The sequence below is a fragment of the Anarrhichthys ocellatus genome, unplaced genomic scaffold, assembly GCF_004355925.1.
Source record: "Anarrhichthys ocellatus isolate YVR2014 unplaced genomic scaffold, GSC_Weel_1.0 scaffold103, whole genome shotgun sequence".
NCBI lineage: Eukaryota > Metazoa > Chordata > Actinopteri > Perciformes > Anarhichadidae > Anarrhichthys > Anarrhichthys ocellatus.
The window spans coordinates 1,249,658-1,276,765 of NW_022280133.1; the positions used below are offsets into that span (position 1 = coordinate 1,249,658).

Here is a 27,108-nt window from a genome sequence, read left to right on the forward strand (position 1 = left end):
TGCAAGCCGCTATGAACAGGTCCTCAAACCTTCCTACACGTCGGGGGTACTGGCGGGATGCCAGGCGACATAGGAACAACGAAACAGGAAGTCTGCAGAGGGCAATGGTGCCTCCCACAAGAGTCTACAACAAACAGGTCATGAGTTCTGAAAGAGGACGGGATGGTAAATGGTAAAGATAATATAATAAGAAAATATAATAAAAAATACCATAAACTATAATAAAAAATAAAACTCTTTTTTTTCATACAGATTCTGAAGTGTTAATAGGCCTAATAATATTCAGTAACCTGAAATTTGACCATGTGGAGAGAAATAAAACGTCCACCCCAGGTAGAGGATTGGATGAAACACATGCAGGTTTTTTTTTTGACAACTTTAACATATGGTGAACGGTAGAGAGACAACAGAAGGCAGAAAGGCAGTAAACTCAACTAACCCCTGGGTCCAGAGGAGGCAGCCTCATCTCCATGCTCTTCAGCCACTCTCTCAGTGCTATGATTTGACCCCTGAACTCACACTGCCATTGACTCAAGTCCTCCACGTTCCTCCTAAAACAGAGACGAGTGTTAGAAGTCATATTGATCCATCGTTTAAAATCAAATGTATTAAATAAAGTTAGTAAAATGGAACACATGCACTTACAAGGATAATCTAATCAAGCCAAACACATTATAAACCGTATTGTTACTTGGTTTGAATAGAGATAGCTTGGTAATGTGTTTTCTTCTGTAATATATATATTTTGCACTGTCTCAAGCTTTTGGCTTGTTGTGTCATATCATGAGCAACATCATTTACTATTTAGATCACATTTATACTGATACGGTGTATTTGTAGAATAACATTAGGACGGAAATTCCTACTTGAAATTTGTAAAATTGTGATGACAGGTAGCAACAGCAAAGCTAAGACCTGTACTACAACAGGAAGAGGTAAAAGAAAGCCTTCAAGAACTATTGCTCTTATCAAAGGATAACATAACCAGGCTTGGAAAAATATCTCATTAGGCCGGCATCTGCTCTCTCTCTCTCTGTCCACTGGGCAGGAACCTTAGTTTCAGTATGCTGCAATTAGATGCTTTACACTGTGTGGTCCCTTCACAATTCATACTAGCTCTGTCTTTGTGTTGCTGGCAAACACGGACGCACCGGTCTGCAAAGACGATACAACTGACCAACTGTCGTCACAGGCTGTAAATTTTCTTTTAATCGGACTGTTGGTGGCCACTTTCAATCATGTGTGATGGGCCATTTGTACTTATATTGGACATCATCTTAGTTTTTCTTTCAAGGTTGGCCATTTAACTTACAAATGTTATAATTTGTCAATTAATCATGGATGCAAGTAACCTATTATTGCGGCAACAATGAACGACAGTCATAAATGAGCCTACCCATATCTCTGATCCTGTGATGTAGGCGTTAGCGGTCCGAGCAAAGCACTTCTTTTATCCTGCATAGGAGAGAAACCATACAAAACGATCCTTGTTCTTCTGTTTTTCTTACTTTTATAGCATATCCAGCTGCTTGAGCGGACACTGTTCATTCAACAGTTCATTTACTGTATACAAGATATGATGACGCAAGTGTTTGTACACTCGTCTCTGTGTTCTTACCTCCCCGTCTCCAGCCTCCGACGCTGGGAGGGACAGGGTCAGATCAGAGTAGTCAAGGGAGCTGAGCGAAGAATTCTGGGAGGTGAATGCCCCATTTCTTCTGTTGGCAGGCTCCTCCATCAAACCCAGTGGCTAATGTTGGCACATAGAGCAAAACAATTCTGGTCTCAAGGAATTGGCTGTAAATCTACATGTATACCAGTATTGTCCAATGGAGAGAGGATTTTTAATCATTATCTAAATGGTGTTTCTTTCAAACCCAGATCAGATTACATTTCAGGGGGGGGGATGTGTCATTTTGCGAGGAGGTAAAACCATTATTGTATTATCATCAGCCTCTAAAACCTAGTCAGATGCTCATTGATCTGACAAATTATTATTATTGTAACGATAAACCTCAGTAGGTTCACTAGATCACTAGACTAGCAGGTGTTGGACTATGGTCTGACCATAGGGTCTGACCTGATTCCCTGGCCTCCCTAGGGATGAGTGTTTGGTTGGTCGAACAATGCCCTCATGTGGTCAACTACTGCAGAGGGAATATTCATACCACTAAACAGAGACAGACGCAGTGTGGTGAAGAATTGGCTCATGAATGAGATTTCAAAAGGCTTTAATTTTGAAATGCTACATCAGAATGTCCTAGTTATTTCTGAGTGACACCTTGAGGTGGTCTGCTATTAACCATTCGTGAAATGAGTTTGTAACTATAAACCATTTCCTCTAAAATCGAATCTGAATTTAGACAAATTGCCTCATGAATGTGATTTGAATTTAGCTCATGAATGAAATTTCAAAAGGCTTTACTTTTGAAATGCTACATCAGAATGTCCTGGTTCTCTCTGAGTGACACCTTGAGGTGGTCTGCTATTAACCTGTAGTGAAATGATTTTGTAACTATAAACCATTTTCTCTAAAATCTAATCTGAAATTAGACAAATTGTCTCATGAATGTGATTTGAAGTTAGCTCATGAATGACATTTTGAAGGGCTTTAATTTCGAAATGCTACATCAGAATGTCCTGATTATCCCTCAGCTACACTGGCGTTGTCTGCTATTATCCTGAAAAGAAATTATTTCATAATTATAGACCCTTTCCTTTAAAATCTAATCTGAAATTCAACGGATCTCATGAATGAGATTTTTAAGGGCTTTCATTTTGAAATGATACATCAGAATGTCCTGGTTCTCTCTGAGTGACACCTTGAGGTGGTCTGCTATTAACCTGTTTGCAATTATTTTGTAACTATGGACCATTTCTTTTAAAATCTAATCTGCAATTAGAAGGCAATTGGCTCATGAATGACATTTCAAAAGGCTTTAATTTTGAAATGCTACATCAGAATATCCTGGTTCTCTCTGAGTGACACCTTGAGGTGGTCAGCTATTAACCTGTAGTGAAATGATTTTGTAACTATAAACCATTTCCTCTAAAATCTAATCTGAATTTAGACAAATTGTCTCATGAATGTGATTTGAAGTTAGCACATGAATGAGATTTTGAAGGGCTTTAATTTTGAAATGCTACATTGAAATGCTTTTTTGTTTTTGCCTTCAAAAAGAGACGCAAAGCACGACAGGTAACCCGGAAGACAGAACATTTGAAATATTCCCTCTCTGCAGCTTCCTGGTCCTGTGCTCTGTGAAACAGGTTGCTCCCAAAGTGTGACACTCTTGTCAGTGAGCCCACCTCTTGTTCATACCAGTCTGCAGCCACTGATGCATCCAGCAAAAGGTCTGTGGACAGCTTTTTGGATATCACTGTCTGGCCAAGTAACTAGGATCCCCTTCCCTATAATAAAAATTTAATCTTTAGCAATGGCTAACAGAAACAACTCTCCGCACACAAAAATGACTGATTAAACTAAATTACAAACTATATTGCATCAAACAATGCACCGATTAATCGAAAACCTCATTCTTGCTGTGTGTATGGATACAGGCATATTAAACTGCATGTAGTCAACTCCTGTTGCCAACATACTCCCATTGGCCCAGGTTTATTTATTTACATTCATTTATTTTTCTATTGCCTTGACTTTTATTTTTCAAATATTCTTACTTCCAGGTTACCTGGCATGCTTTGCGTCTCTTTTTAAAGGCAAAAAAAAAAGGGATTTGCAAAAAACAATATTGGCTCGTTATTTGATTTTGGTCTGACTTGTTTTTGGATTCTGACAATAAAAATGAAAACACGGCTGTGCTTTTCCATTGTTGGTCCAAAACAAATGAAAAAAACATGGTGTTTCTGTATTTTCGATTAAACGGGAAAACAGACTATCAAAACGTACATGGGACCTGGTTCACAGCAACAGAACGAGAGCAGGCTTTTCAAAATAGAATTGGACGTTAATATGATCATATAGATCGATCCTGAACATAACTTACTCCTTTCAGATGGCAATGTTATCCATTTTGGGAACTCTGATGAATGGCCTTGTTGTTGATTCTCAGCCAGTAGAATATAAAATAATGTTAAAATAACTTTCCAGGACATTTTGCTTTGTCTCTCAGTTTCCATGTTTTTTTCAATGGCTGAAAAATTGGTCAACAGTTTTCTAGGAGGCGTAGCAACCCTGATAGTAGCTGCTCTACAGCTGTTGTGCTCTAATGTTGTGATTGACCATGGAGGGATGGGAAATAGGCATTATGTCTTACTTTAGTTTTCTAGTGTGTCATTACTGCTCCTAAATGTAATTTAAGAGAGCAGCACTAAAAAGCATGTTTTACTCTAAAAATAGCTTCAGATGCATGGATATTGATATATGAATGACAAGAGGGCCTCTTCAGAGCGTATTTATTTACAACATAGTGTTAATGGTCAGAACTTACAACATTATCCACTCACCACATCATTCAAAGCAAAACCCCGAAGCAAAACAAACCAGTTGGTTTGTGAAATGATATGTTGCAAAAACAATTAAATCAGCACAGCTACATCTGCAGTTTTCTTTATTTTACATCATCATTATCCCCCAAAATCTTTTATACGGTTGGTAAAACATGCAAGGCAAATTAATCGAAAAACTTGATGAAAACAAATGAAAAAGATTTACAGAGATAAAACACATTAGAGATACAGAACAGAAATGCTTGTTGTGGAAAAACAACTATAGGCAAAATAAAGCATCAAGCTCTTTTTCAGTTTGCAAAGAAAATCAATGGCAAATCAACTGTTATGAGTTCATTTGATACAATACATACATTCATGCAAATTGCTGCTGTATCAAACATGTCAATGTATCTTTTGAGCACTTTGGTAGGACTGGATTTACAGAGAGATAATACAAAAATATACTCAGTGGACTTAAGAGCAGCTAAATGAAGATGTGCTGCTCTACCACTACTGTTCATGCCAATTAAATAGAAATACTACACATGCAGATGTGTGTATGTTTGGGAGTGTTCTCTCAAAAAAAAAAAAGGATATGACCACACAAATATCACTACTAGCATTCAAATAATAAATATATAAAAAAAGGTAATGAATGAAAAGTGTTCCTAGAAAGGTATCCCAAGATGGTTTCAGGTCGACTCTGCCTCAGCTCTCTTCAAATAGGATGTGCAATGGAAGAAAAGATATACTCAATGGCAAATCTAGAAATAAAAGAAAATAGCTATGAATTAAAATCAAAATAAACTAAACCATGCAGTGGGAAAAATAGAAATGAAAATTGCCAAACAAATCTTGATGAAACTTAGCTTCATCTTTTGCAAATGAAATGAAAATGACAATGTTTTCAAAAACAGTAATACACTGTACCTGTGTAACTGCGTGAGGATGACATGGACTCACAAATCCATCCAAGTTGAGAGGATTGTATGCTGCAGACACCTCAGTATCCATGTTCATATGTTGGATTCTGTTGGACTGAGGCAGCTGTCAAAAACAAGATGACAAAAAAAAAACTGTCAATTAGCAGCAATGAGAATTTTGAATAGTAACAGTTCACTAGTGATATCACCATGTGTGGGATAGGGAAAAATGGCATACATAAAGGGCATTATCTAGGCTCTGAGATGCGATCAAAATAAACTGAAGAAATCAGACAACAAAACAAAACAAAAAATTCAACTTACAAGAACCAAAAGAACAGGACGCAGGTCTGTATGGGAGAGCAGGATGAAGTCTGACATCATCTTGGGATTAACCAGGAACACTTGACTGATGGTTAATATATAGAATATAAAACTTGGAGTGTGTAAAACAATGAACCCAAAGGATGCAAAAGTCCACTAAATATAAATGGGCATGAGAACAAAAAAATGACAGATGTGAAACCGGTTTCAGAATAGTCTGCATAATTTTAATTCTGGCATGTCTTTTTTTTGTATTCTTGTAGTGTCCCATTTTATAGTGTCTCAGGTGTATATTATATACTGGGTATATTATTTAGTTACCGAGACAACATTCAACATAATTTGTCCGTACTCTATACAAACATCCAGAAATGTGAAGGCATCTATGCATTTTAGAATCTGTTAAAAAATGTTAGAACTACGTCGACATACAGCATCTCATTAAGTAGGAGTGTCGGAAAAGATAAAAAAATATCCTTGAATTTCAAAAGAATACTGGAAAAATATCTCTGTTTGACATACATACAGTATATATTAGTTTCAGAAAGAACAAGTTTACAACTTTTTAACAAGTGTAAAATGAAAACTATAAAGTCACTTAAAAACAGCAGAAATGTCATGCTTTGCTTTGAAAAATATAAACTGACTTGGTAATTCGTACGAAAGACATGAAACATAATATATATATATATCTATTATGTCTCCATATATGAGGCACATGTGTACCCATCTGTTATCTGAAAAAAAACAATAGCCTTGGCAATTCTTGATGTGACCACATGCAGGGCAGAATAAATAAATGATATTTTCTTTGTTAATGTAACTATTTTTTTCCTATGAAAAATGCAACTGTACAGTGCATTATTATTGTTAATTCTTAGATAATTGGGCTGTTGATGGGAACAGAACTAGCTAATCAGTATCTGCGGCTGTAGCCACTTGAAGAAGATGTGGAGAAGGAGGAGGAGGTGAAGTTCATGCTGAAGCCAGCATCAATGCTGCCTCTCCTGGAGCCTGATCGGGATCCGGTCCTCGAGCCAGTACGGGAGCCAAGGGCAGATCCAGGGCCGCTGGCATTGTAGGGACTGTAGAGGCCTTTGCTGGATTGTGAGGAGGCCTCCAGAAGTCTCAGGCTTGATCCTTCCTCAACCATGCTCTTGTCCATTGCATCTTTGAAGGAGATTTTCAGTTTGGTTTTTGGACATGTTAGGTATTTAGAATAAGCACTGACATCTCTCAGTTTCTGGGCAGTGCGGGCATCAATTGTGCCCTTCTTGATAGATTCATCGAGTGTCACTCTGCTCTCGACATCAGGCTCAATAAGTCCACCAGTCAGATATTGGACCTCAAGGAAACGCTGCCCAGCTTCATAATACAACCAGCCTTTCTTAAGAGCCTGGGAAGCAGACATCTTTACTTTAGTTCTGGGGTCTTCAAATCCATTGAATGCTTTTTGAGCCAGGTTCAGGCGATCAACCATGATTTTATCCACAAGGCCTTTTTCTGCTGCATCAGCGACTGAGAATCTCTCTCCAGTTGTGGGATCAATTATTCCTCCTGTGCAGGCTTGGGCCTCCAACAATCTTTGGCCAGTGATGTTGTCTACCAGGCTTCTGTGTATGGCCTCAGTAATAGACACCTTCTCCAGTGTGTCTATGTCCAATATTCCAGCTACAGGGCCAGTCTCCTCTGCTGGGTCATTCCATATGACTGCAGGTGCTTTAATGGAGGGTATGGGGCTCATGGGAGAGGAGTAGGTAGAACCAGTGGTGGAACCAAAGGAGGATGAGCGTGAGCGGAACCCTCCTGTGTTTCCAGAAAGCATATCAGCAAATTCTGTGATTGACAGGTTTCCAGATCGGTATGTTTCAAGGGCATTCTGGTCAATGAGGCCACGTGAAAGAGCATCATCAACATCATACTGTCTGCCAGACCTCCTGTCAATAATAATCGATTTGACAGTACCATCAGAGGAGGTCATTGTGATCTCTTCCCATTCACACTCCTGCTCAGCAAGCTCCAGGTAGGTTTGGTTGTCAATGAGTCCCTTCCTGTAGGCCTCATACACAGTCATTTCTTTACCACTCTCAGGGTCTACGATGACAACTCTGCGTTTACGAACCGAGGATTTTGAGGAGGTCTTCCTTTCCCGCTTCTTTTCTTTCAAAAGCAGGAGCACCAGCCCAGTGTCAGGATCGGTGATGCACCTCTCCATGAGCTGGAGGTAAGTTAGATTTTCTTCAGTGTTGGGGTCAAAGAAGCCTTTGGTGTCATCAGATGGATCTGTCAAGATCTCATTCATTTCCTCATCAAAGAAGCCACGTTTGTAGGCCACCTCAACTGGCAGACGGTGACTTTCCTCTGGGTCAATGACTCCGCCGGTGGCAATCTGGGCTTCCAGGAGACGGATTCCATGATCTTTCAAGATGAGCCCCTTTTTCATGGCCTGGAACAGGGAGATTGTCTTGCCTGAATAGGGATCTCTATATCCTGTGACTGCACGTTCAGCAGAGAGGAGCTTGTCTTTGAATTCGGGTCCTACAATACCCATTTTCACTGCATCATTGACAGTCAGTCTGAGGTTTTTGATGGGATCAATAACATATCCTGTGGATGCCTGTGCCTCAAGGAGTTCAAATGCTGTGCCTGGCCTGATCATGTTCTTCTTCATGGCCTGGTAAATTGATAGACGCTCCTTTGAGGACTCTAAAAATACACCAGCAATACAGCTTGTGCCCACAAGGTAGCTTGACAATCTTATGCTAAGCTCCTCCATTGAAATACGACCTTCATTCAGATCAGTGATAGTTTCCTGGTCAATAATTTGTGAGCGGAGCAGCTCTTCTAATGTTATCTTTTTCCTCAGACCATCTAACATCACTCTCTTGTCTCCCAGGGAGAGTAGGCGCAACCCACCATCTAACTTGCATCTCTTGAGCAGCTGTGCATATGACAGGACCTCGTCATTGACAGGGTCCATAAATCCCATAACACTGTCAGTCAGCTTCTCGTTGGTTTCCTTGTTGATGTAACCCCTTTGCATGGCAATGTCTGCTGGCAGGTGGAACTGGAATTCTGGATCAATAATACCACCAGTGGCGGTTTGTGCCTCTAACATTTTCAGAGCATAATCCTCTGGAACAAGATCCTTTTTCATGGCCTGGAAAAGAGATATGGTTTTCCCACTGTATGGATCTTTGTATCCTGTGACTGCTCTCTCAGCTGAAAGAAGTTTATCATGGATCTCAGGGCCAACAACACCCTTACGAACAGCTTCGTCAACCGTGAGTGTTTCATTTTTAACTGGATCGACAATGAATCCTGTTGCAGCTTGTGCTTCTAGGAGGCTCAGGGCTAGTTCTGGCTTGATAAAACCTCTCTTCATTGCTTGGTATATGCTTATCTTAGAGCTTGAGTCTGTTTCGACCCCAGCAACACAGCCTGTGCCATAGAGATACTGTTTCACACTGGTCATCTCCATTATATCACGGATGTCCCTCTTGCCCTGTTTAAGGAGGTTGTAAGTCTCCAAATCAATGATGCGGGCATTGTAGAGCTCCTCAATCGTTATCCGTCTCCTTATAGTCTTACATGACAATGGACTATCATTTCTGATGATCTCTCTCTGCTCCATGATCTCAATAATAATGATGATCATCCGCTCTTTAGTGATTTTACCAGAGCGATATTCATTTATGAGCTTTTGCCTCTCTTGCTCTGGAAGCAAATTTGAGTTCATGATTTCCCACAGGTTCAGTGGCTTATCAGCAAGGCCTTCGATTGGAATGTCAATCTGGGTGTCGGTCAGGTCACTCTGTGTTTGTTCCTCTGTGTAGAGGTATGTCTTCTCCACAACAGTTGGAGACTGAGGCTTGGAGAGTGGAAGGATGTACAGGCCTGTCTCTGGATCTCTGTTGCACTTGTCTTTGAGCTTTCGGTATGTAACATTCTCATCGGTTTCTGGGTCTGAGAAAGCCTTGTTATCATCAGATGGTTCAGATAGGGTCTTAGCAATTTCTTTGCTGAAAATGTTCTTCTGATATGCAACATCTGTTGGGACACGGTGGCTATTTACAGGGTCAATGATTCCTCCACTAACCATCTGTGCCTCTATCAAAGGCATGGCATGTTCTTTCAGGATGAGATCTTTTTGCACTGCTTCAAAGAGGGAGATTGTGTTGCCTGTGAATGGATCTTTATAGCCAGTGACAGCTTTTTCTGCAGAAAGAAGTTTTTCATGTAGCTCTGGACCAACAAGACCTGACTTCACTGCCTCATCTACTGTCAGGCACTGATTCCTCACTGGATCCACAAGAAACCCAGTGGCAGCCTGGGCCTCAAGAAGTGAAAGACCTGTGTCGTGTCTGAGGAGCTTTTTCTTCATAGCCTGATAAATGCTTATTTTCTCTTTGGTTGGCTCCAGGTAGATGCCAGCGATGCTATCGGAGCCCTGGAGATATTTATTGACATCAGGATTCTCACTGACTTGTTTGGGTGTTGTTTTGCCTTGTTGAAGGAGGTCAAAGGTTGGTTTGTCAATGATTTTGGAATCATACAGAGAGGCTGCAGGAACAGGAGCTCTAAGGCCCTTGAAGCTGGACTGTTCTCGTTTCTTGGCCTCTTTCTCATCTACAATTGTGATGACAATCTTGACTATCCTTTCAATTGTAAGCTTTCCTGACCTAAACTGTCTGAGCAAGTCAAGCCTTTGTTCCTCAGTGAGATATTCTGAGTTGATGATGTCCCAGATGGTCATCTTCCTGCCCTTAAATGGTCCAGAGTCAAGCTCCACAGTTGCCTGAGTCATAGCCTCTTTCGTCTGGGTATCAGTTAATGTTGGCTCCTCCTTTGCATTAATTGCTTCATCAGAAAGAGGCATAAGCTGGAGACCAGTTTTCTTGTCAATGACACACTTCTTGAAGAGCTGTGAGTATGTGACATGTTCTTTTGAGTTGGGGTCAAAGAAGCGTTTAGTTTCATCAGTGGGACTGTTCAGAAGTTGTTTCATTTCGTCATCAAAATAATTTCTCTTGCAGGCCACATCGTGAGGAATGTGATGGCTCTTTACTGGATCAATGATACCACCAGTGGCCATTTGGGCATCAAGCAGTCGGATTCCTTGTTCTTTAGGTATGAGGTCTTTTTTCATTGCCTGGAACAAAGATACAGTCTTCCCAGTGTAAGGATCCTTGTAACCTGTAACAGCTCGCTCTGCAGACAGGAGTTTTTCATGCAGCTCAGGACCAACCACACCTGCTTTGACAGCTTCATCAACAGTGTACTTCTGATTATGAACAGGGTCAACCACGTAGCCTGTTCCTGCTTGGGCTTCAAGCATATTCAAGGCAGGCCCTGCCCTCATAAAGTCTTTCTTCATAGCTTGATAGAAGGACATTGTCTCGTTGGATGAGTGAATCATTACACCTGCAATGCAGTTTGTACCCTTCAGTGCTTTGTGGACAGGCTCCATTTCAGACACTTCTTTAACTGTCTTATTGCCCTTGTGCAATTTGTTGTAGAGGTCTTTGTCAATGATTTTGGATTCCAGGAGTTCAGTGGCAGGAACAGGTGCTCTCAGGCCATCAAAGGTAATCTCATTCTTCTTCTCTTTGTTCTCTGCCACAGTAATGACAATCTTAATGATTTTTTCAATTGTGATTTTCCCTGTTTTATATTGACGGAGAAGGTCCTTCTTCTGCTCCTCAGTGAAGTACTCAGAATTGATTATTTCCCAAATGGTGATATTCTTTCCTTGGAATCGCCCGAATGGCACAGACACAGTGGTTTTGCTGAACACATCCTTGGTCTCCTCCTCCGTGTATATACTTGAGCACTGAGCGGCTTTGTCTGTGATTGGCAGGAGTAGCAGCTTGGTTTCAGGGTCCGTAGTGCATCTCGCCATTAGCTCAGAATATGTCAATGGTTCCTGAGTGCTGGGGTCAAAGTATCCCTTTGTGTCATCTGAAGGTTTCTCCATAATCTTATTCATTTCAACATCATATTGTCCCTGTTTGTAGGCAATGTCATTGGGTAAACGGTGACTATTGATAGGATCGACGATGCCACCAGTTGCAAGCTGAGCCTCAAGGACTCTGATGGCATGATCACGTTCGATCAGACCCTTCTTCATGGCTTCAAAGACAGAGATCTTTCCACCAGTGTATGGATCTTTGTAGCCAATAACTGCCCTCTCTGCTGAAAGCATTTTGTTGTGCAGTTCAGGGCCAATCAAGTCTTCCTTGACAGCCTCGTTAACAGAAAGTTTTTGGTTCTTAATAGGATCTAAAATGTAACCTGTGGCTGCTTGAGCTTCAAGAAGGATCATGGCTGTGCCGGGAGTAATCTTCTTCTCTTTTGATGCTTGATAGATTGACATTTTTTGATTAGATGGAGTCAAAACTCCAGCAATGCAATTCTTTCCTCTAAGAGTTGTTTTAAGTTTGTCAGTCTCACCAAGCTCTTGAACAGTTGTTTTGCCTTTTTGTAGCTTTTCAAACTCCTTCTTGGATAAAAGGCCAACTTCACGAAGTCTGCTTGCAGGTACCTTATCACGTATGCCGTCAAAAGCCAAGGGATCTGGTTTCTTCTCCCCACTGTCTACCGCATCACTGGCATTTCGTCCATTGTAAACAGTCTTTGTTGTTTCAACTGTTGTAACACTAATGAGCTGTTTGTCAGGGACTTTATCAGTGTGTTGGTCTTTCCCTGCTTCCTCAAGCTGCTGCAGCTTATTGCGCAATTTCTGGTTCTCTTCTTCAAGAATCCTTTCCTGCTCTAGTCTCTTCTTCTCCAGTTCTTGCATTTCTTTTTGCTTGTTCAGCATATCTTTCTCAGCCTCTTTTTGTTTATTGAGGGCCTCATCCATGGTAGCGTGGAGTTTCTTCTTCTCCTCCTCCATCTGTTGTCTCTGGCATTCCTGTTCATCTTTGAGAGCTTTGGCCTTTTTTAATTCCTCTTCAAACTGGCTCTCCAGCCGCTTTTTCTCATCTTCAATTAGCTTCTCCTTCTTCAAAAGCATCTCCTTTTCTGTCAGGAATGTCTGCTGGAGCACCATCTTCTCATGTTCAATTTGTTTCTGCTGTGCATCAGCCATCTGATAAAGAAATAGAAAAAGTAAGTTACAATTGGCATATAGGTGAAGAACATATTCTGTACATATTTTCTTTATCGAAATTGTTTATTTTGTATATTTAATTTGTAATGGATACAATTTGTACAATGCACTCTGCTTATGCATAGGGAGATAAAATATTGTTCAAATTTGATTGTGCAGCTTTTGATATATATATAGATATATATCATATATCTATATATATAAAACATATAAGTCCAGAATGACTTTCCTCAACTAGCAAAAAATGCAGAGCAAAAAAAGTAATGTATCAAAATAAATTATCACAATTCCTTTTTTCTGAGACATTTTTATGTGAATGTCCTGCCTAGAAGAATTTGGACTGCAATTTGTCTGCATAGACATTATGAGATTGATTATCACTTTCAATTAATTGTGAATGTAATGTATATGTAATTAGAGTGGAGTGGACTGTGTAAGCTCATATAATGTATCTGCAAAGTAAGTAAAGTGAGGAGGAATTTGTTGGTGGCTCTGCTTATTAGGAGGTCACACTGGACTGAAATAGAATTACAAAGGACCCTGTAAAAATTAGGTTACTCTACAGTGACTCTGAAAGCTCAACACACTGTAAATTAGGAAAACAAATGAAACCCATTTTGCCTTGTTTTAAACAATTAATTAAACAATTTTCAATTTATTTTTGTCCCGTACTTGGTGACAATTCTGAAAATAACTTTAGCCAGCTAACATAACGCAATCCTGTTTCACCATTAATAGTGTGTATTTTGTCAGATTATTTGAATTGGCAGGCTAATAACAAGATAATGGCAAACACAAGGTTAAAAGCAGTAATCTGCAATGATATCTGAATGTTGCGATCTCAATGTTAAAATGAACCAAAAGATCGTAACTACATTTAAGCTGATTTTCCAACACCATCGACGAATAGCCAACGTCAATGATGTCTTAAGCTAAAAACTACGGCAACAACATACGTGCCCCAGCCATGTGCCCCAGCTGTGTGCATACATTTTTAGTACCCCCTGGAAACACTCTCCACTGACTTGTGTGCTGCATTATTTGTAGCACGTTTCCGTGTTTGGTTGTTTTCTGTACTTGCATTGGGTTTCTGTTTTTGGTTATGTTTTCTGTATTTGGTTGGATTTTCTCTTTTTGCTGTGCGTTTCTGTTGTGCGTTGAGCTCTCAGGGCCACCGTAGTACTCTGCCTACAAATCAGTTGAGAAAAGTCACTGACATGGTCAATTTGGATTTTGATGAACTAGATTTGACTGAAGTTCAGTTTTTACAAACTGACAATGAAATTATAATATACTGTGCAAAATTGTGGTAACCATAAATTGGCAAAATGTTTTGCATGCTCTTACTTGTTTTGATTGTAGAATTTTTTTGTATTACTTGATGTGTTGCAACAGAGAATATATTTTGTTGCATAAGAATTTACTGCTAACTATATACCAGAAATCTTGTGTTAGTTACATTCTAAGGTGTTACACACAGATTCACCTGATATATTACTTATAGTAAATGGCAAGGATCAGAATTCTGACGACACATCATATAATTAGTTTAAGATAAACAGTTTGCAAAGATCTCGGATAGTGTCTTTTGAAATAGTTAAATATTAAAATTTACCTCTCTGTATTCTAATGATTCTAATGATCACATCAACAAAGCTCCCAATTTAGTGTATTGTATACTTGTCAAGAAGAAAGTAAGAAAGCTCAATAGGTATGGTGAGATCTCTGGTAAATGTTTTAGAATGTCTATGTTGGTGACAGAGTTTTGCTTGCCTGAAAAGTATAAATACATATATTTGTCGGGGTAGAGGCCAGTTTGGTGGAGATTTCTGCATATTTTAACACAGCATTCAAAATTGAATCTGGGCATTTTTACAAATGGGATGGTTACTGAAGGTAAAATTTGCTTAGCCACTAATGGGTTGGTCTTTTAATCCTGCAAATACAGCCAATATTCAAGGCAGTGGAACTGCCAAATGCAGTGGAACATTCCTTTAAAACTCATTGAGCACTGGCACAAATCTTCCTAGAGGTTTGGGGTTCTTGTAAATCTGGATGTAGTGTAATTCAAGGTTATCTCTCTAATCACACTTAAGTTTAACTTTTTGGCTAAATTGCTAATGGACTATCATATTTTATTAATTTGAGTTTTGAAACGGAACAGATATATGAAGCATGTCTCAAAATGAAGAAACATTCCAGGATATGAGGGGGACATTCAGGATATGATCTGCATGAGCAGAGTGCACTGTAGAAAAATTAAATCAAAATCATATTTAAAATCAAAGAGATGGTTTCATGATTAGTGTGATAAGAGAAAGGAATAGAGTAAATGTAAAGAAAGAAGTGAGTTAGTTTTCAGAAAGAGTTAATGACATAAGCTGCTTTGTTATGCCATTTTTGACACAATACCTCTTTAGATTTATTTTGAAGTTCTTCTGCTTCCTTTTTCAGTCTAGCCTTCTCCCTCTCTAGGTCTGCGATTGCGTGGCGTAAATCGTCAGCCTCTTTGCTGGTATTTTCGCTCTGCAATTCCAGCAGTCTCACTGCAGTCATTTTTCCTTTGGTGGCTATCTCAGTCTCATGAAGACGGGCAGCAATATCATCAGCTTGTTTCTTGAATTTCTTTGCCTCCTCCTCAGCTTTGGCCTGGCCTTCGCTGAGTTGAGAAACCTGAAGTTTGAGTTTTTCGGCTTCGGCTACAATCTCCATTTGCCTTTTCCTCTCTGCTACAAGTGACTTCTGGTATTCCTCCGTCTCGTCTTCCAGACGCTGTTGCATTAGTTGTTTGTCCTCCAACAGCTGTTGAGCCTGCTCCTGAGCCATGTCCTTCTGTCTTTGGAGCATCTCTGCCTCAGCTCGAAGTCGCGATGCCTCCTGTATGGCCTGCATTTTCTCTTTGAGCATTTTCTCTGCAAGAGCTCGTTGCTGATTGAGGTCGTCTTCTGCAATCTGTCTCAAGCGTGCAGCCTCTTGGGACTCTACACTAAGTCTGGCAGCATCCTCTGCGAGCCTTTTCATATTTTCAGCCTCATCGGCAAGGAATTTCTGTGAGTTGTCTTTGTCTTTCTTGAGGAGGCGTTGATTTTCCTCCTCGATTCTGATTTTCAGTTTGAGCAGCTCCTCCATCTGAACCTTGACTTTGAAGAGCTCCTCCTCTACCTGGCCCCGTTGTTTGACAGCATCATCAACCTCATCCTTCAAGCGCTGCAGCTCTTCATCCAGGACAGATTTCTGTTTATCGGTATCATCGAGCCTAAGTTTAACCTTTGTGAGCTCTTGCTCCACTTGGAACTTCTGTTTCAATGTTTGCTCTGCCAGTTTTTTGTGCTTTACCATTTCGGCATCGGCCTGTTGCTTCTGCATGAGCGCTGCACTTTCTGCCTGTGCTCGTTTAGCAGCTTCAAATTCAGCCTCCTTCCGCAACCTTTCCGCATCCTCCTGAGCTTTGGCTTGGATTGCAGCTTCTTTCTCAGCAGCTGTCTTCTGCCGTTCTGCTTCCTCTGCTTGTTGACGAAGCAGAGCCGCCTCCTTCTCTGCCTTCTCCTTAGCAGCCTCTGCCTCCTTGGCCAGCTTCTTGGCGTTCTCGTACGCTTCCTTAAGCTTCTTCTGCATGATGCCGTCTTCCTTCTGTTGGGCAAGGACACTTTGGGCTTGCTGCTCAGCTGCATTGCATTTCAGGGATGCTTGTTCGGCTGCAACAATCTGTTTGTCAGCTTCAATGTCGGCCAAGTCTTTCTGCCTCCTGGCCTCTTCTGCTTTCTTTTTCAGTCGAGCGAGCTCATCTTGGGCAATCTTGCATTGTCTGGCTGCCTCTTCCTCTGCAGCAGTGATCTTCTTAACCTTCTCCTCTGCTTCCCTCCTCCTCTTCTCCTCCTCCAGGGCAAGCTTCCTCAGGTTCTCCGCCTCCTCCTCTGTTCTTAGTTTGCTTTGTTGAGTTTCTTCTGCAATGTTCTTCAGTTTGTTCAGTTCCAGCTCCAGATCAAGTTTCCCAGATGAGGCCTTTTCAAAGTTGAGCTTCAGAATTCTGATTTCTTCTTCGACGACTCGCCTCTGTTTCAGGGTGTCGTCCACTATTGCTTTTTGTCTTTCCATTTCAGCCTCAGATGATTTTTTGAGTAGGACGATCTTTTCCTCAATCTCTTGCTTGTGCTGGTTAGCCTGGTCTTCAAGAGCTTTCCTCTGGTAAGCCTCATCCTCTGCTTGACGGCGGAGTCTTTCGTTTTCTGCCTCTTTCTCTTTCAGGGCGATTTCAGCCTCTGTTTTCGAACGAGTGGCGTCGCTGATAGCAGCCAGCTTCTCTTTGAGAATCCTCTCAGCCTCTGCTCTCTGACGAGCTGCCTCTTCCTCAGCAACTTGCCTCTGATGCTTGGCCTCCTCTGCGATGGCTCGAAGCTTGCTTGCTTCCTCAGCCACGTCCCTCATCTTGCTGGCTTCAGCCTCAAGAAGTTGTTTGCTCCTCTCTGTGTTGGACATGGTCTCCTTTTCTGCCTTGGACTTAAGTTGAATGAGTATATCCATTTCACTCCTCACTTTGGCCAGCTCATCCTCGAGCTGTTTCCTTTGTTGCTGCGCTGCGACGACTTCATTCTTCAGGCGGTAAAGTTCATCTTCAAGGAGGGATCTCTGCTGTTCTGCGTTGTCAAAGTCTGCCCTGAGTCGAATCAGTTCATGTTCTGCAGTCAGTTTCTGCTGAGCCGTGCTCTCAGCTACCTTCCGCTGCCTATCAAGCTCTTTCTCGGCCATCTCTTTCTGCTTCAGGGCTGACTCTTCGGCTTTGGTTCTCTTTTTGGCCTCACGCTCAGCCTCCTCCTTTTGTTTCTCAGCATCTTCTTGAGCAAGGCTCTTTTTGTGAGCTTCTTCCTCAGCCTGGAGCCTTAGACGGAGGGCCTCATTAGCTTTTTGCCTCCACTTCTCAAGCTCCCTTTCCGCCTCTTCTCTGGCATTTATCGCATCCTCCTGTTGTTGCTTGAGATGTGCTGCTTCTTGTTGCAGCTGAAGGACAGCTCCATGTTCTTGTTTGAGGGATTCTTCCAGCTTCGAGGTCTTTTCCACAAAGGAGGTCTGTTTGCTCTGGAGCTCAGCCGCGGCACTCTTCTGGGCTGCCACGTGGGCAACCTTGATTTGTCTCTCCTTTTCAATCTCTGCTTGCTTCACTTGCCTTTCAGCCTCCTCGGCCTGCATCTTGAGATTTTCAAGGTCTTCCAGAGCTTTTTGCTTCTGCTTAGCAGCTTCTTTTTCTGCCTCAGATTTGCTTTTGAGTTCCTCCTCTGCTATGCGCTTTTTCTGGGTCTCTTCCTTGACTTGTCTATGGAGCTTCTCAGCTTCTTCCTGGGCGGCCTTTCTGAGTCTCTCAGCTTCAGCTGCTCTTTCACGAAGTTGCTTGAGCTCAGATTCCGCGGCGGACTTTTGTGTTACTGTTGTCTCAAGTTGGATCCTGATGAGGTAGATTTCCTCCTCAATCTTGGTCCTGCTGTGAAGAGCCTCATCCACCTGTTGGCTTTTGTCCTTGATCTGCTGCTCTGACAGATTTTTGAGCTCATGCAGTTCCAGCTGGATGTTGTGCTTTTGCTTCTCTGCATCTACAGCAGCAATGTCTCTCCTGCTAACTTCTTCCTGCATTCTGAGCTTCAGCTCTTGAGCCTCTTTCTGAGCTTTGGCAATGGCCTTTGCGTGAGCGGCAGCTAACTGCTTCTGTTTGTCTAACTCAGCCTGCATCTCAGCCATTTTTTTCTGCTCTTCTGCTTTGAGTTTCTTTGCAACTTTCTGCATTAGTGGAGGCAAATGGTAAAGAAAGGATTATAATCAAGCATGACATGTTAAAGGTAGCACTGTACATTAACTAGCTCAAAACGGTGTGGATTAAAATTGTAATTACTATAGTAATCACAGCCAAACCACACCGGAATAAGAGCAACGTAATGTACTGTATTACCGAGGCAATGTTAATGTTAATGTTAGCTCAAAGATCAATCACTGGACACAAATTAGATGCACATTCATCAAAGTGATGTTAAATTCACGATGCAATTAAAAACATGAATGAGAAGGCAATTCAGGAAAAAAATCGATGACGGGGATGAATGAATCAATGTATGGAAACAAAGTATCACTTCACAACACAGCAAGAAAACCATATGGCATGCAACTGTAGCTGTTTCTAACTTTCAAAACTGCCTTATAATTGTGATTCTAATATAATATTGTATGTCTACAATTTAGCTTTAATTCTTAACAAATTGTTGAAATGTTTTTTTTTCCCCAATATTTATTGCATAAGTGGGAGGAAAAGCCATTTCCATGTATGTAAGAGTATTTCCAACACATAGGTATTGTCACTATATAATTATTGATAACTTTCAGTTTTGTTTAGGTAGGTTTCTGTTGTTTTACATAAAACTATATTTTCAAAATAAGAACTAAATGCTTCACACCATTCACATAGACTGGCTTTTATCTCATCCATGCACTCGGGGTTCTTTAAATCACTATTTGCCACAACATGGAATGGAAAGGAAAGGCAAGGTCAAGGATGACGAAACCCATTTATAGATGCAGGAAGTGTAAGAAGCACTGTAAGGTGGGTTTAAAAGAACACTGAGTACATAGTGTGAGTGAGGAAGTGTGGATAGCTACTGTAAATCTATAAAAGGCTGCAGTGAAAGCAAGGAAATAAATATGCCATGAAAAGCCATAGCGCAGTTTGAGAAGAGACACAGATGTTAGGATGAAAGAGGGAATGGAGATTATACGATACAGTAGAAACACTGTGAATAATTTACCTCTTTAATGCTCAAACAAGTTAAGCATTCATCATGGCAAAGCACTGGCAAGCAGTTAAGAGGAGCAAAGAAACAACCAAAACATTAGGGTTAGAAAATAATGTGAAACTTTAAACTTGTGTTCATTTAGGGGGTAAAGGAGGACTGAAAACCACGATAACCAGGCTGAAAGACTTTGGTTTTAAGGAAAGGAAGTGGCCAGAAGTAAAAGAAAGGAATGAGAATTGTAGTGAAAGAAAGAACCCCTAACTCTAAACCTACATCACAATACGCAAAATGAATGGAGATGAGGTAGCTATACGAACACACAGTGTGCTGTATTTATTTAGTCTAGTTTTAGACTGCATTGAGAATTAATGTTACCGTCTCAATGTAACAGAAAGAATAATCTAATAAAATACTATATTTCCTTGAATGTAAACACACTCAAACCTCATGCATCATGTTTGTTTGCAAATTCTTAATTTGGTGATCATATTAATCATATCCTTATACATCATTAATCCTTTGTCGTGATATAATGACTACTCAATGCTTCTCCAGCATATAGATCAGCTACAGCATGCCAATGTTTCAAGCGTAACCAGTGCAAAGGAACTGTTTGTCACCCGTACATTAATGTGATATGTGTGTGTGTGTGTGTGACACACACAGTACGTGCATGCATGTGTTTCGTTAATCGGCGGGTGATCTCGTTTGTTGGTTGGTGGATTATTTGGTTGGTTGGTTAGGTTAATGTTAGAATTTAGTTTGTTTGGGATCCTCAGCCAGTTGTCACGCACCTCCTCGTCCTCCAGGCGGCGCTGCGTGTCGGTGATGAACTTGATGTACTGACTAGTCAGAGTCATCAGCTCACTGTACCGGGTCCTCAGTGTTACATACTGATACGGGGAGAGACAAACAAAACATCTGTGTCATTTACAGGGAAATGAGTTCATGGTTAAGTCATCCTTCATCAAAGCTATGTTCCACAAGCTGCATCCAACGTGGCTTCTCGAAAACAAACCTCCTGAATGATGTTGTCAGAGGCAGAATCCAGTTTGGTTTTCTTCAAGGGAGAAGCAAGAGGATCCATATGGGCTTTGTAGGCAACCAACTGGAGTTCATAGTCCTGATTGGAAAAAAGGTGATCCTCCATACATTAGTATTGCTCCAAATTACAATATTTACAATAATGAACGAAAGCTGTTGTTGTTTATGCTCACCTTGATAGTGTTAATGTATGCTTTAGCATATTGTTGACACTCTTCAACTTTGTCTTTGTTATTCTCAATCTCCTCCAGCAGTTTCTGTTTTGAAAACGGGTTTTAATTAATTAGTTGAGCTCACGTGAAATAATTTTGAAAATAAATAATAGTGCTAAGAAATAAGAATGCTGGTTGGTATCAAGTGGTAATATACCTTCTCCTGGGTCAGCTGTTCATTGAGAGTTTTGCTGTCGGTGATGGACACAGCCTGGATCTTCTCCTGCCTTTGCTTGGCATCAGAAATCCAGCGGATCAGCCAATCGTGGCTCTCGCGATAGTAGCCTAGCTGGCGGCCAAGCTGCTCCAGCTCTCTCTGGCGGATGTCCATCTGGGCGAACACGGCCTTCCAGCGGTCCTGAAGACCGGACAGGAGGTGGCGGTAGTGGTCCAGCTCGACGTCCCGCTCGCTGTGCACGCGTGACATCTTGTCACTCACTAGGCTGGCCTTCTTCAGCTCTTCTTCCAGAGAGTCAAACACTGGCTGTTGACCCTCAGCCTCCGCTCGCATTTTCTGCAAATTTCATAAGAAAAGAAAGGCCAGTCAGCAGAGCGCAAACGAGGTCAAGATCACCGGTTAGGCTGAACTACTCAATGGGAACAGTTCTCAATTGGCTGATAGGAGGATTTGTATTTTTTTCTGTATGCAAATATCCGATTTCCAGTTGAGAAAAATTCTCCTCGTAAAAAAATATGCTGTTTACCTTTAGCGTTGTTCTGTAAGTCTCTACTTCTTTGCCATCGCCTGGCACGGTGTGAACCTCACGCAGACAGTCCTCATACTGCTTGAGAACTCCCTCAGCACCCTGTGTGTTACGGATGACCATTTCCACAGTCTTCAGCCTGGGACAAGAAACAAAAAGTAAATAAATGAGCAAGGCAAAGGGGCATCAGTGCATTTCTTCATCCTTATTGAACTTGACTGAGGGACTCACTTCTCGAGATAAACCGAGGAGAGCATGTGGGTATGATCCATCTTCTGCACGGTGATGTCAAGCTCTGAGCGCAGAACGGGAGCTGAGGCAGACTGCTGTGGGGAGGCCAAGACCTCTTGTGTCCTCACAGACACCTTATCAAGGTCCTTCTTGAGGCTCTTGAGTTTCACCTGGACTTTCTGCACAACAGAAGAAGACAACAAGAGTTAGCAACATGTCAGAAGAGTCAGAACTTCTTAAGCATGGGGGGAAAAAAACAATCAACTGACAAAGAAATCCCAACCAGACTATTATGAGGAGCAGATTCCAAAAATGTGCTTCAAGGCACCTTTATAATTTAAATGAACAGTCTCAGATCAGCAGGCACCTGAGCAGCCGTTGTAGGAAAGCAGCCAGAAGTCGTACTGCAATCTCTGCAACTCTCTCTGAACTGCTACAAATTCCAGACCTTAAAGCGTTTACAATTCTCTGCTGTATCTTCACACTCTGAGCTACACTGATTGAATCTCTTACTCCAATTCTACAGTGTGCCCAGTGGTTTAGTTCTTCTTTCCACCAATCCTGCCTATCATTGTCCCTTACAATATTAGCAAATTCCCATTTTCCCTTCCTCTACTTTCATCTTTCCCTCTTTCCTCTATGTGGATGGATTTGTTTTGCCTCTAGGGCCAGCAGGTTGCTAAGAGCCTTACTTTACTTCCATAGATGTTGCCATCAGGCTTTTTTTTAAAAACTAACCAAGCACATGATACTCAAATAGTGTCAGGCAAATGTGCACCATTGAGACACGTGTCCTATTGAAAAGATTATATTAGTACGCGTTTCCACTTCCTCCCCTCACGTAAGAATACAAGAAAAGGTAATGTAACTTAGCCCTTGAGATAATCATCAATGCCATCTGATTCAAGCCCATAGGCACTGATGTCTAATTCATACGGTAATGTAGTGTAATTAATATGGCCACATTGCTATGTACAGTACCTGCTGGTCTGCTGTCTTCTGAACACATTCTTTCAGAGGTTCCTTCTCCATTGGTTTGCGTATGCGAGATAAAGTCCCGGCCTCGCAGTCCTCTATGCTCACACGCAGGTCCTTGATCTCAGAGATGTAGGTCTTACACAGAGTTTCATCCTGTTGACCTGTGTAGCAGCATAATGTATTACTTTAGAACAGCAAAACAAAAGATTGATTAAATCAAAAGGCAAGAAGTGAGTTTGGATGCACTCGAGGGCCAAGAACATAGAAATACTGAATACTGTAGATGCAAAAAGTACCGTCACACAGCCTAAATACGAGTTTTGTGTCCATGGCACAGTATGGTGTGGTATTGTTGATGTGTAACTACGTGTCGCCCTCTTTCACACTCAAATCACGTTTTTTGCGACATCTACCACGTATTTGCCGTGTGCAAAAGCACGATCATACATGCAGCTCATTACGTGTCGTGACACACACAGCTCCATTTAAACTACAGTACATAGCAAGTATTTTCTACCCAAGTAATCACAGCATTAAGTGATAAGGCTGCATGACATAAAGAAAAAATAAAGCTGTAGCCTAACTCACAAAATATGGATTTTTGCAGAGCAACAACAAAAGAAGAAAAGCAACGTGGGAACCAAACCAACATGCGGTCACTTAGAACTCTACTCTATTCACACTGATGGTTATCTCTGAGCATCTCATCGAAAGCTTTGACAGGCTTGACATCACTCACCTTTGAGCCTAACAACCATTAGTCCTGAAAGGTGAACAATTACATGCTGTGAAGTTGCTAGTCACTTATTGTATATTTCCTTCTTTATACATCCATGAATCATTTGTTGTTTGGAGAAAAAACCCCACAAAAGTTACCTTTCTCCATGGAGCGGAGCAGGTGGTCGAAATGCTGGGTGGACTTGGTGTAGTCGCCCTCGACCTGCATGCGGTCATCGGGGCCAAAGAGCTGCGAGTCCTGGCTTTCGCGCATGTAGTCCTGGTAGTGGAGCTCCAGGTTCCTCATCAACAGCCTGTACTCCTCTGGTTTCATGGTCTTCAACTGCAAAGGACGGAGAAGAACGGGGGAGGGATTAGAAGGCAGGATTTATTCTGCGTATTCTGAGGAGGTTGATGCTGTAGTTTGATTTAATGATGTATTTTGGTTTTGGCAACAAAACGGTTTCGTTGTTGATTGTATGACGGCTAGCGCACTCTTTCCAGAGCTATAAAATGATCCTACAGTAACTGAATGTGATTCCGAAGACTTAACGTAATAAAACCCTTCCCTGCGCAGCCTGCTCTTAAAATAACAGACGTCAAGCCTTCATTTAGTTATTTAGATTCTGTTAGCTATTTACAGCTCATGGTTTGGTATTATTTTCAAATTAGTGCAGTTGGCAGAAGATTGTATGTTGTTTAATATTTCTTAAGTTAAAAAATTAAATAAAATGTTTATTGTATTGTTTTTCTCATTTTTCACATACTCATGAAGTTTACACCGAATATAACAACTCTGTTTTTTTATTTATATACTTAACATTTTTTGAATAGAAGTGTTCACGCTCACCATTGTGATGTTCCAGGAGCGTATATGTGTGAAGTCTCTCATCAGGTACTGCCACGACAGCAAGCTCTTCATGTCTATATGGAGCGTCTGCCACATAGACACCGTCTGCTGATAACCCGAGTCCAGACTGGAGTAGGAGAGGAACGCAGCGAGAATCAAGAAACAGATGGTACTCCAGAGATTATACCCGTCTTCGCCATTTACAGTTTAGTTTTAAACTCAATATGTATTTGGTGTCATTGGATTGGACCGGTTGACAGAAACACCTTCCTAAATCGGTAAATTTTTCCCATAAACCCTGCTGCTCGTCCACGTGTGTTCTCACCTGGACACGCTGTCCACGGCCTCCTTGTTGACTGGAGGCACCATGAAGCAGACGGAGGGCACCACTGCCTCGTTTCCGGCGTGGTTCAGGACCTTCCACTTGTAGGGCTGCGAGTTGTTGAGGAGCGCGCACTCGTCTCCTTTATGGACGGTGATCTGCAACACAATCCACGATTGGTGAATTACACACACATGGAAGAGGGCGTGCTGAGGTTCCGCGACATGTTTGACCACTCTGGGCTATGGACGAATCGCAGATCACTGACCTCCTGCTGCTTGAAGTCACAGACGGCCTGAACGGGCAGTTTGCCTTTGATGGAGGTGGTGGGGTTGCGTGGTTTCAGCTGGATGATGGACTTGGCTCTCTTGTTCAGGCCGGTTGCAAGGGTCTTGAATTCATTCATCTGCTCTTTCTCCTCCTGGGGGAAAATAAATACGATCAAATGAATTAAACACAAACAAGATTAGAGTCAAATAATTCCCAGTTTTCTGATGGCATTAAATTAAAAAAAGGGGGAAAATGTTGCTTCTAAATCGAAATAGTCATCGCCGACATTTTCTTAAGAAGCTCATCTGGCACGATCGTGTACACATACAGCTAGATATACACATGTCAGCAGTCCTCACTCACCACAGCATCCTGCAGCAGATCCTCCAGCCGTGTGGCTGTGGTGGAGCGATCGCAGCTGTATTTCTTTTTCATGTTGTCTTGCATTTTCTTCATCTTGTCCTGAGCCTCTTTCACATCGGCAAAGAACTGCAAAGGGACAGGAAATTTGACTCTTTGCTCACTGAATTTTGATGGACGTATAGGGTTATTGGAATTCCACAGATCTGTCTGAATTCACATAGCTGTCCCATACCTGGTAGTAGGCTGTGTTTTCTTTGAGATGAGCCTCAATACAGCAGCACAGTTGTAGGATCCAGCTCCACTGAGTCTGCAGGGCGGCTGTGAAGGCCTGAAAGAGACAAAGATGACAGTGCATTAGTGGAGGCCTCACTCAGTAGCCTTTACACCGCATGTGGATTTTGACTGTTCAGCTGGGCTTATTAGCGTAATTACTTCAACTGTCTTCTTGCCGGGATGTCCGTCCCTGACAAGTTTGTCTCCTATGACCTGGAGATCATTGACTTTCTTCTCCCTCAGCTCCAGCTCTCGCATGAGACCCTGAATAATCAAAATGAAACAGTTAATGTCAATCTTGGGAGGAAAAAAAAACAAACTCCTGTGCATTCATTTTATGACTTTATCCAAACATATTTCACACAATGGGCTGGAATTGGAGACAAGATTTAAGAAACTGAAGCACGTGAACGCAGGATTTGAAGTCCACTCCTAAAACGCACCGAGTAGTTGTCTTTCTTAGCCGTCATGTTGGTGTTCCTGTCGCTCCAGTCGAAATTGACCTCCTCCTCTTCTTTGTCATTTAACCACATCATTTCCTTACTGGCAGCACTGATGTAGGCGTGGAGTGAATCCAACTTCTTTAGGCGGGACTTGGAAGAGTTCTGAAAAAAAGATCAAAATACAAGCAGTTTAAAAATCAGCTTTCAATCACCTACAATGATAAATTAAAATTTGTGCAGATTAAAATACAAATATATTTACCAGTAGCTTGCCGTACTGCAGGTCCAATTTACCCATGTATTGTCTGTACGAGCCCTTGCCGATAGGAGATAGCTGGCTCTGCAATAAATGAGAGATGCAACAGAGGTTACTTTTAAAATCAACAACACAACATCGTACGGTGTGCGATCCCTTCTGGTGACGGTGCTACCTCGTCGGCCCTGGCCCGCTCAATCTTGGATCGGAAGTCCTCCACAGTTTGGTGCAGGCCTCTGTGGCTGCCCAGCTGGGACTCCACAGAGGGCAGATCAGAGCCCCACTCCGCCTCATCAATGCGAAGCTGGTTCTCCTCCACCCACGCCAGGAGGTCTTTGACATAGCGGATGGTCACATCATCCAACTCTGGCCGCACCCTCGTGGAGCCCTGCTGGATGGTTTGCGTCATAGGAGCCTGGCTCGTCACAGTCGTCACAGTGGTCTTCAGGCGAAGGTTGTAATCGGTGCGCAAGTTCACCAAGCGCTCATGGAGGCGGTAAACCCTGTGGCGATAAGAAACACAGCACTTTTATACTGCTGATCTTTTTTTTGGGGATTCAGATCTGCATCTTTCAACTGTTTTGTAACACAGTGTATTACGTCAAAGGTTCACTTGAATGCAATACACATTGCACCAACCTGCGGTACATCTGTTCAGCCTGAGGGTGGCGCCCGTCCTTGAGTGTCTGCACATCGTTGAAGAGCAGGCGGATCGTGTTGTCGGACTTGTCGAGCTCCCGCTGCACTTCTGCTGTGTGCTGAGCTGGTTTCCCCACGTTCAGCAGACGAATGTCCTGAAGGAATGAGAGACAATTAAAAACATACATTTTTTTATCTACTTTTATAAATGACAACAACTTAG

The 27,108-nt window shown here is 41.8% G+C and overlaps 2 protein-coding genes across 12 annotated transcripts in view; both read right to left on the reverse strand.

Moving 5' to 3' along the window:
* Positions 1 to 1,383, reverse strand: part of macf1b (microtubule actin crosslinking factor 1b) — a 29,929-nt gene extending 28,546 nt beyond the window's left edge. The window contains exon 1 of the mRNA XM_031876110.1: positions 440 to 1,383. Within this exon, the coding sequence (XP_031731970.1) occupies positions 440 to 637 (198 nt within the window). The 5' untranslated portion in view covers positions 638 to 1,383. The remainder of the gene's footprint in view (positions 1 to 439) is intronic.
* A 4,393-nt stretch (positions 1,384 to 5,776) lies between these two features.
* The window catches only part of plecb (plectin b), a 117,366-nt gene continuing 96,034 nt past the window's right edge, over positions 5,777 to 27,108 (reverse strand). For 7 of the 11 annotated variants that reach the window (XM_031876102.1, XM_031876101.1, XM_031876103.1 and 4 more), the window contains 20 exons: positions 26,886 to 27,040; positions 26,422 to 26,749; positions 26,253 to 26,330; positions 25,991 to 26,152; positions 25,707 to 25,811; positions 25,507 to 25,602; positions 25,275 to 25,400; positions 24,910 to 25,062; positions 24,645 to 24,799; positions 24,320 to 24,446; positions 23,629 to 23,812; positions 22,756 to 22,913; positions 21,775 to 21,953; positions 21,544 to 21,682; positions 20,997 to 21,353; positions 20,801 to 20,884; positions 20,602 to 20,706; positions 20,378 to 20,476; positions 15,226 to 18,579; positions 5,777 to 12,792 (listed from right to left, as the gene is read on the reverse strand). In XM_031876102.1, coding sequence (XP_031731962.1) covers positions 6,616 to 12,792; positions 15,226 to 18,579; positions 20,378 to 20,476; positions 20,602 to 20,706; positions 20,801 to 20,884; positions 20,997 to 21,353; positions 21,544 to 21,682; positions 21,775 to 21,953; positions 22,756 to 22,913; positions 23,629 to 23,812; positions 24,320 to 24,446; positions 24,645 to 24,799; positions 24,910 to 25,062; positions 25,275 to 25,400; positions 25,507 to 25,602; positions 25,707 to 25,811; positions 25,991 to 26,152; positions 26,253 to 26,330; positions 26,422 to 26,749; positions 26,886 to 27,040 — 12,321 coding nt within the window. In that variant the 3' untranslated portion in view covers positions 5,777 to 6,615. The remainder of the gene's footprint in view (positions 12,793 to 15,225; positions 18,580 to 20,377; positions 20,477 to 20,601; positions 20,707 to 20,800; positions 20,885 to 20,996; positions 21,354 to 21,543; positions 21,683 to 21,774; positions 21,954 to 22,755; positions 22,914 to 23,628; positions 23,813 to 24,319; positions 24,447 to 24,644; positions 24,800 to 24,909; positions 25,063 to 25,274; positions 25,401 to 25,506; positions 25,603 to 25,706; positions 25,812 to 25,990; positions 26,153 to 26,252; positions 26,331 to 26,421; positions 26,750 to 26,885; positions 27,041 to 27,108) is intronic. The other 4 variants (XM_031876105.1, XM_031876099.1, XM_031876106.1 and 1 more) reach the window with 2 other exon arrangements.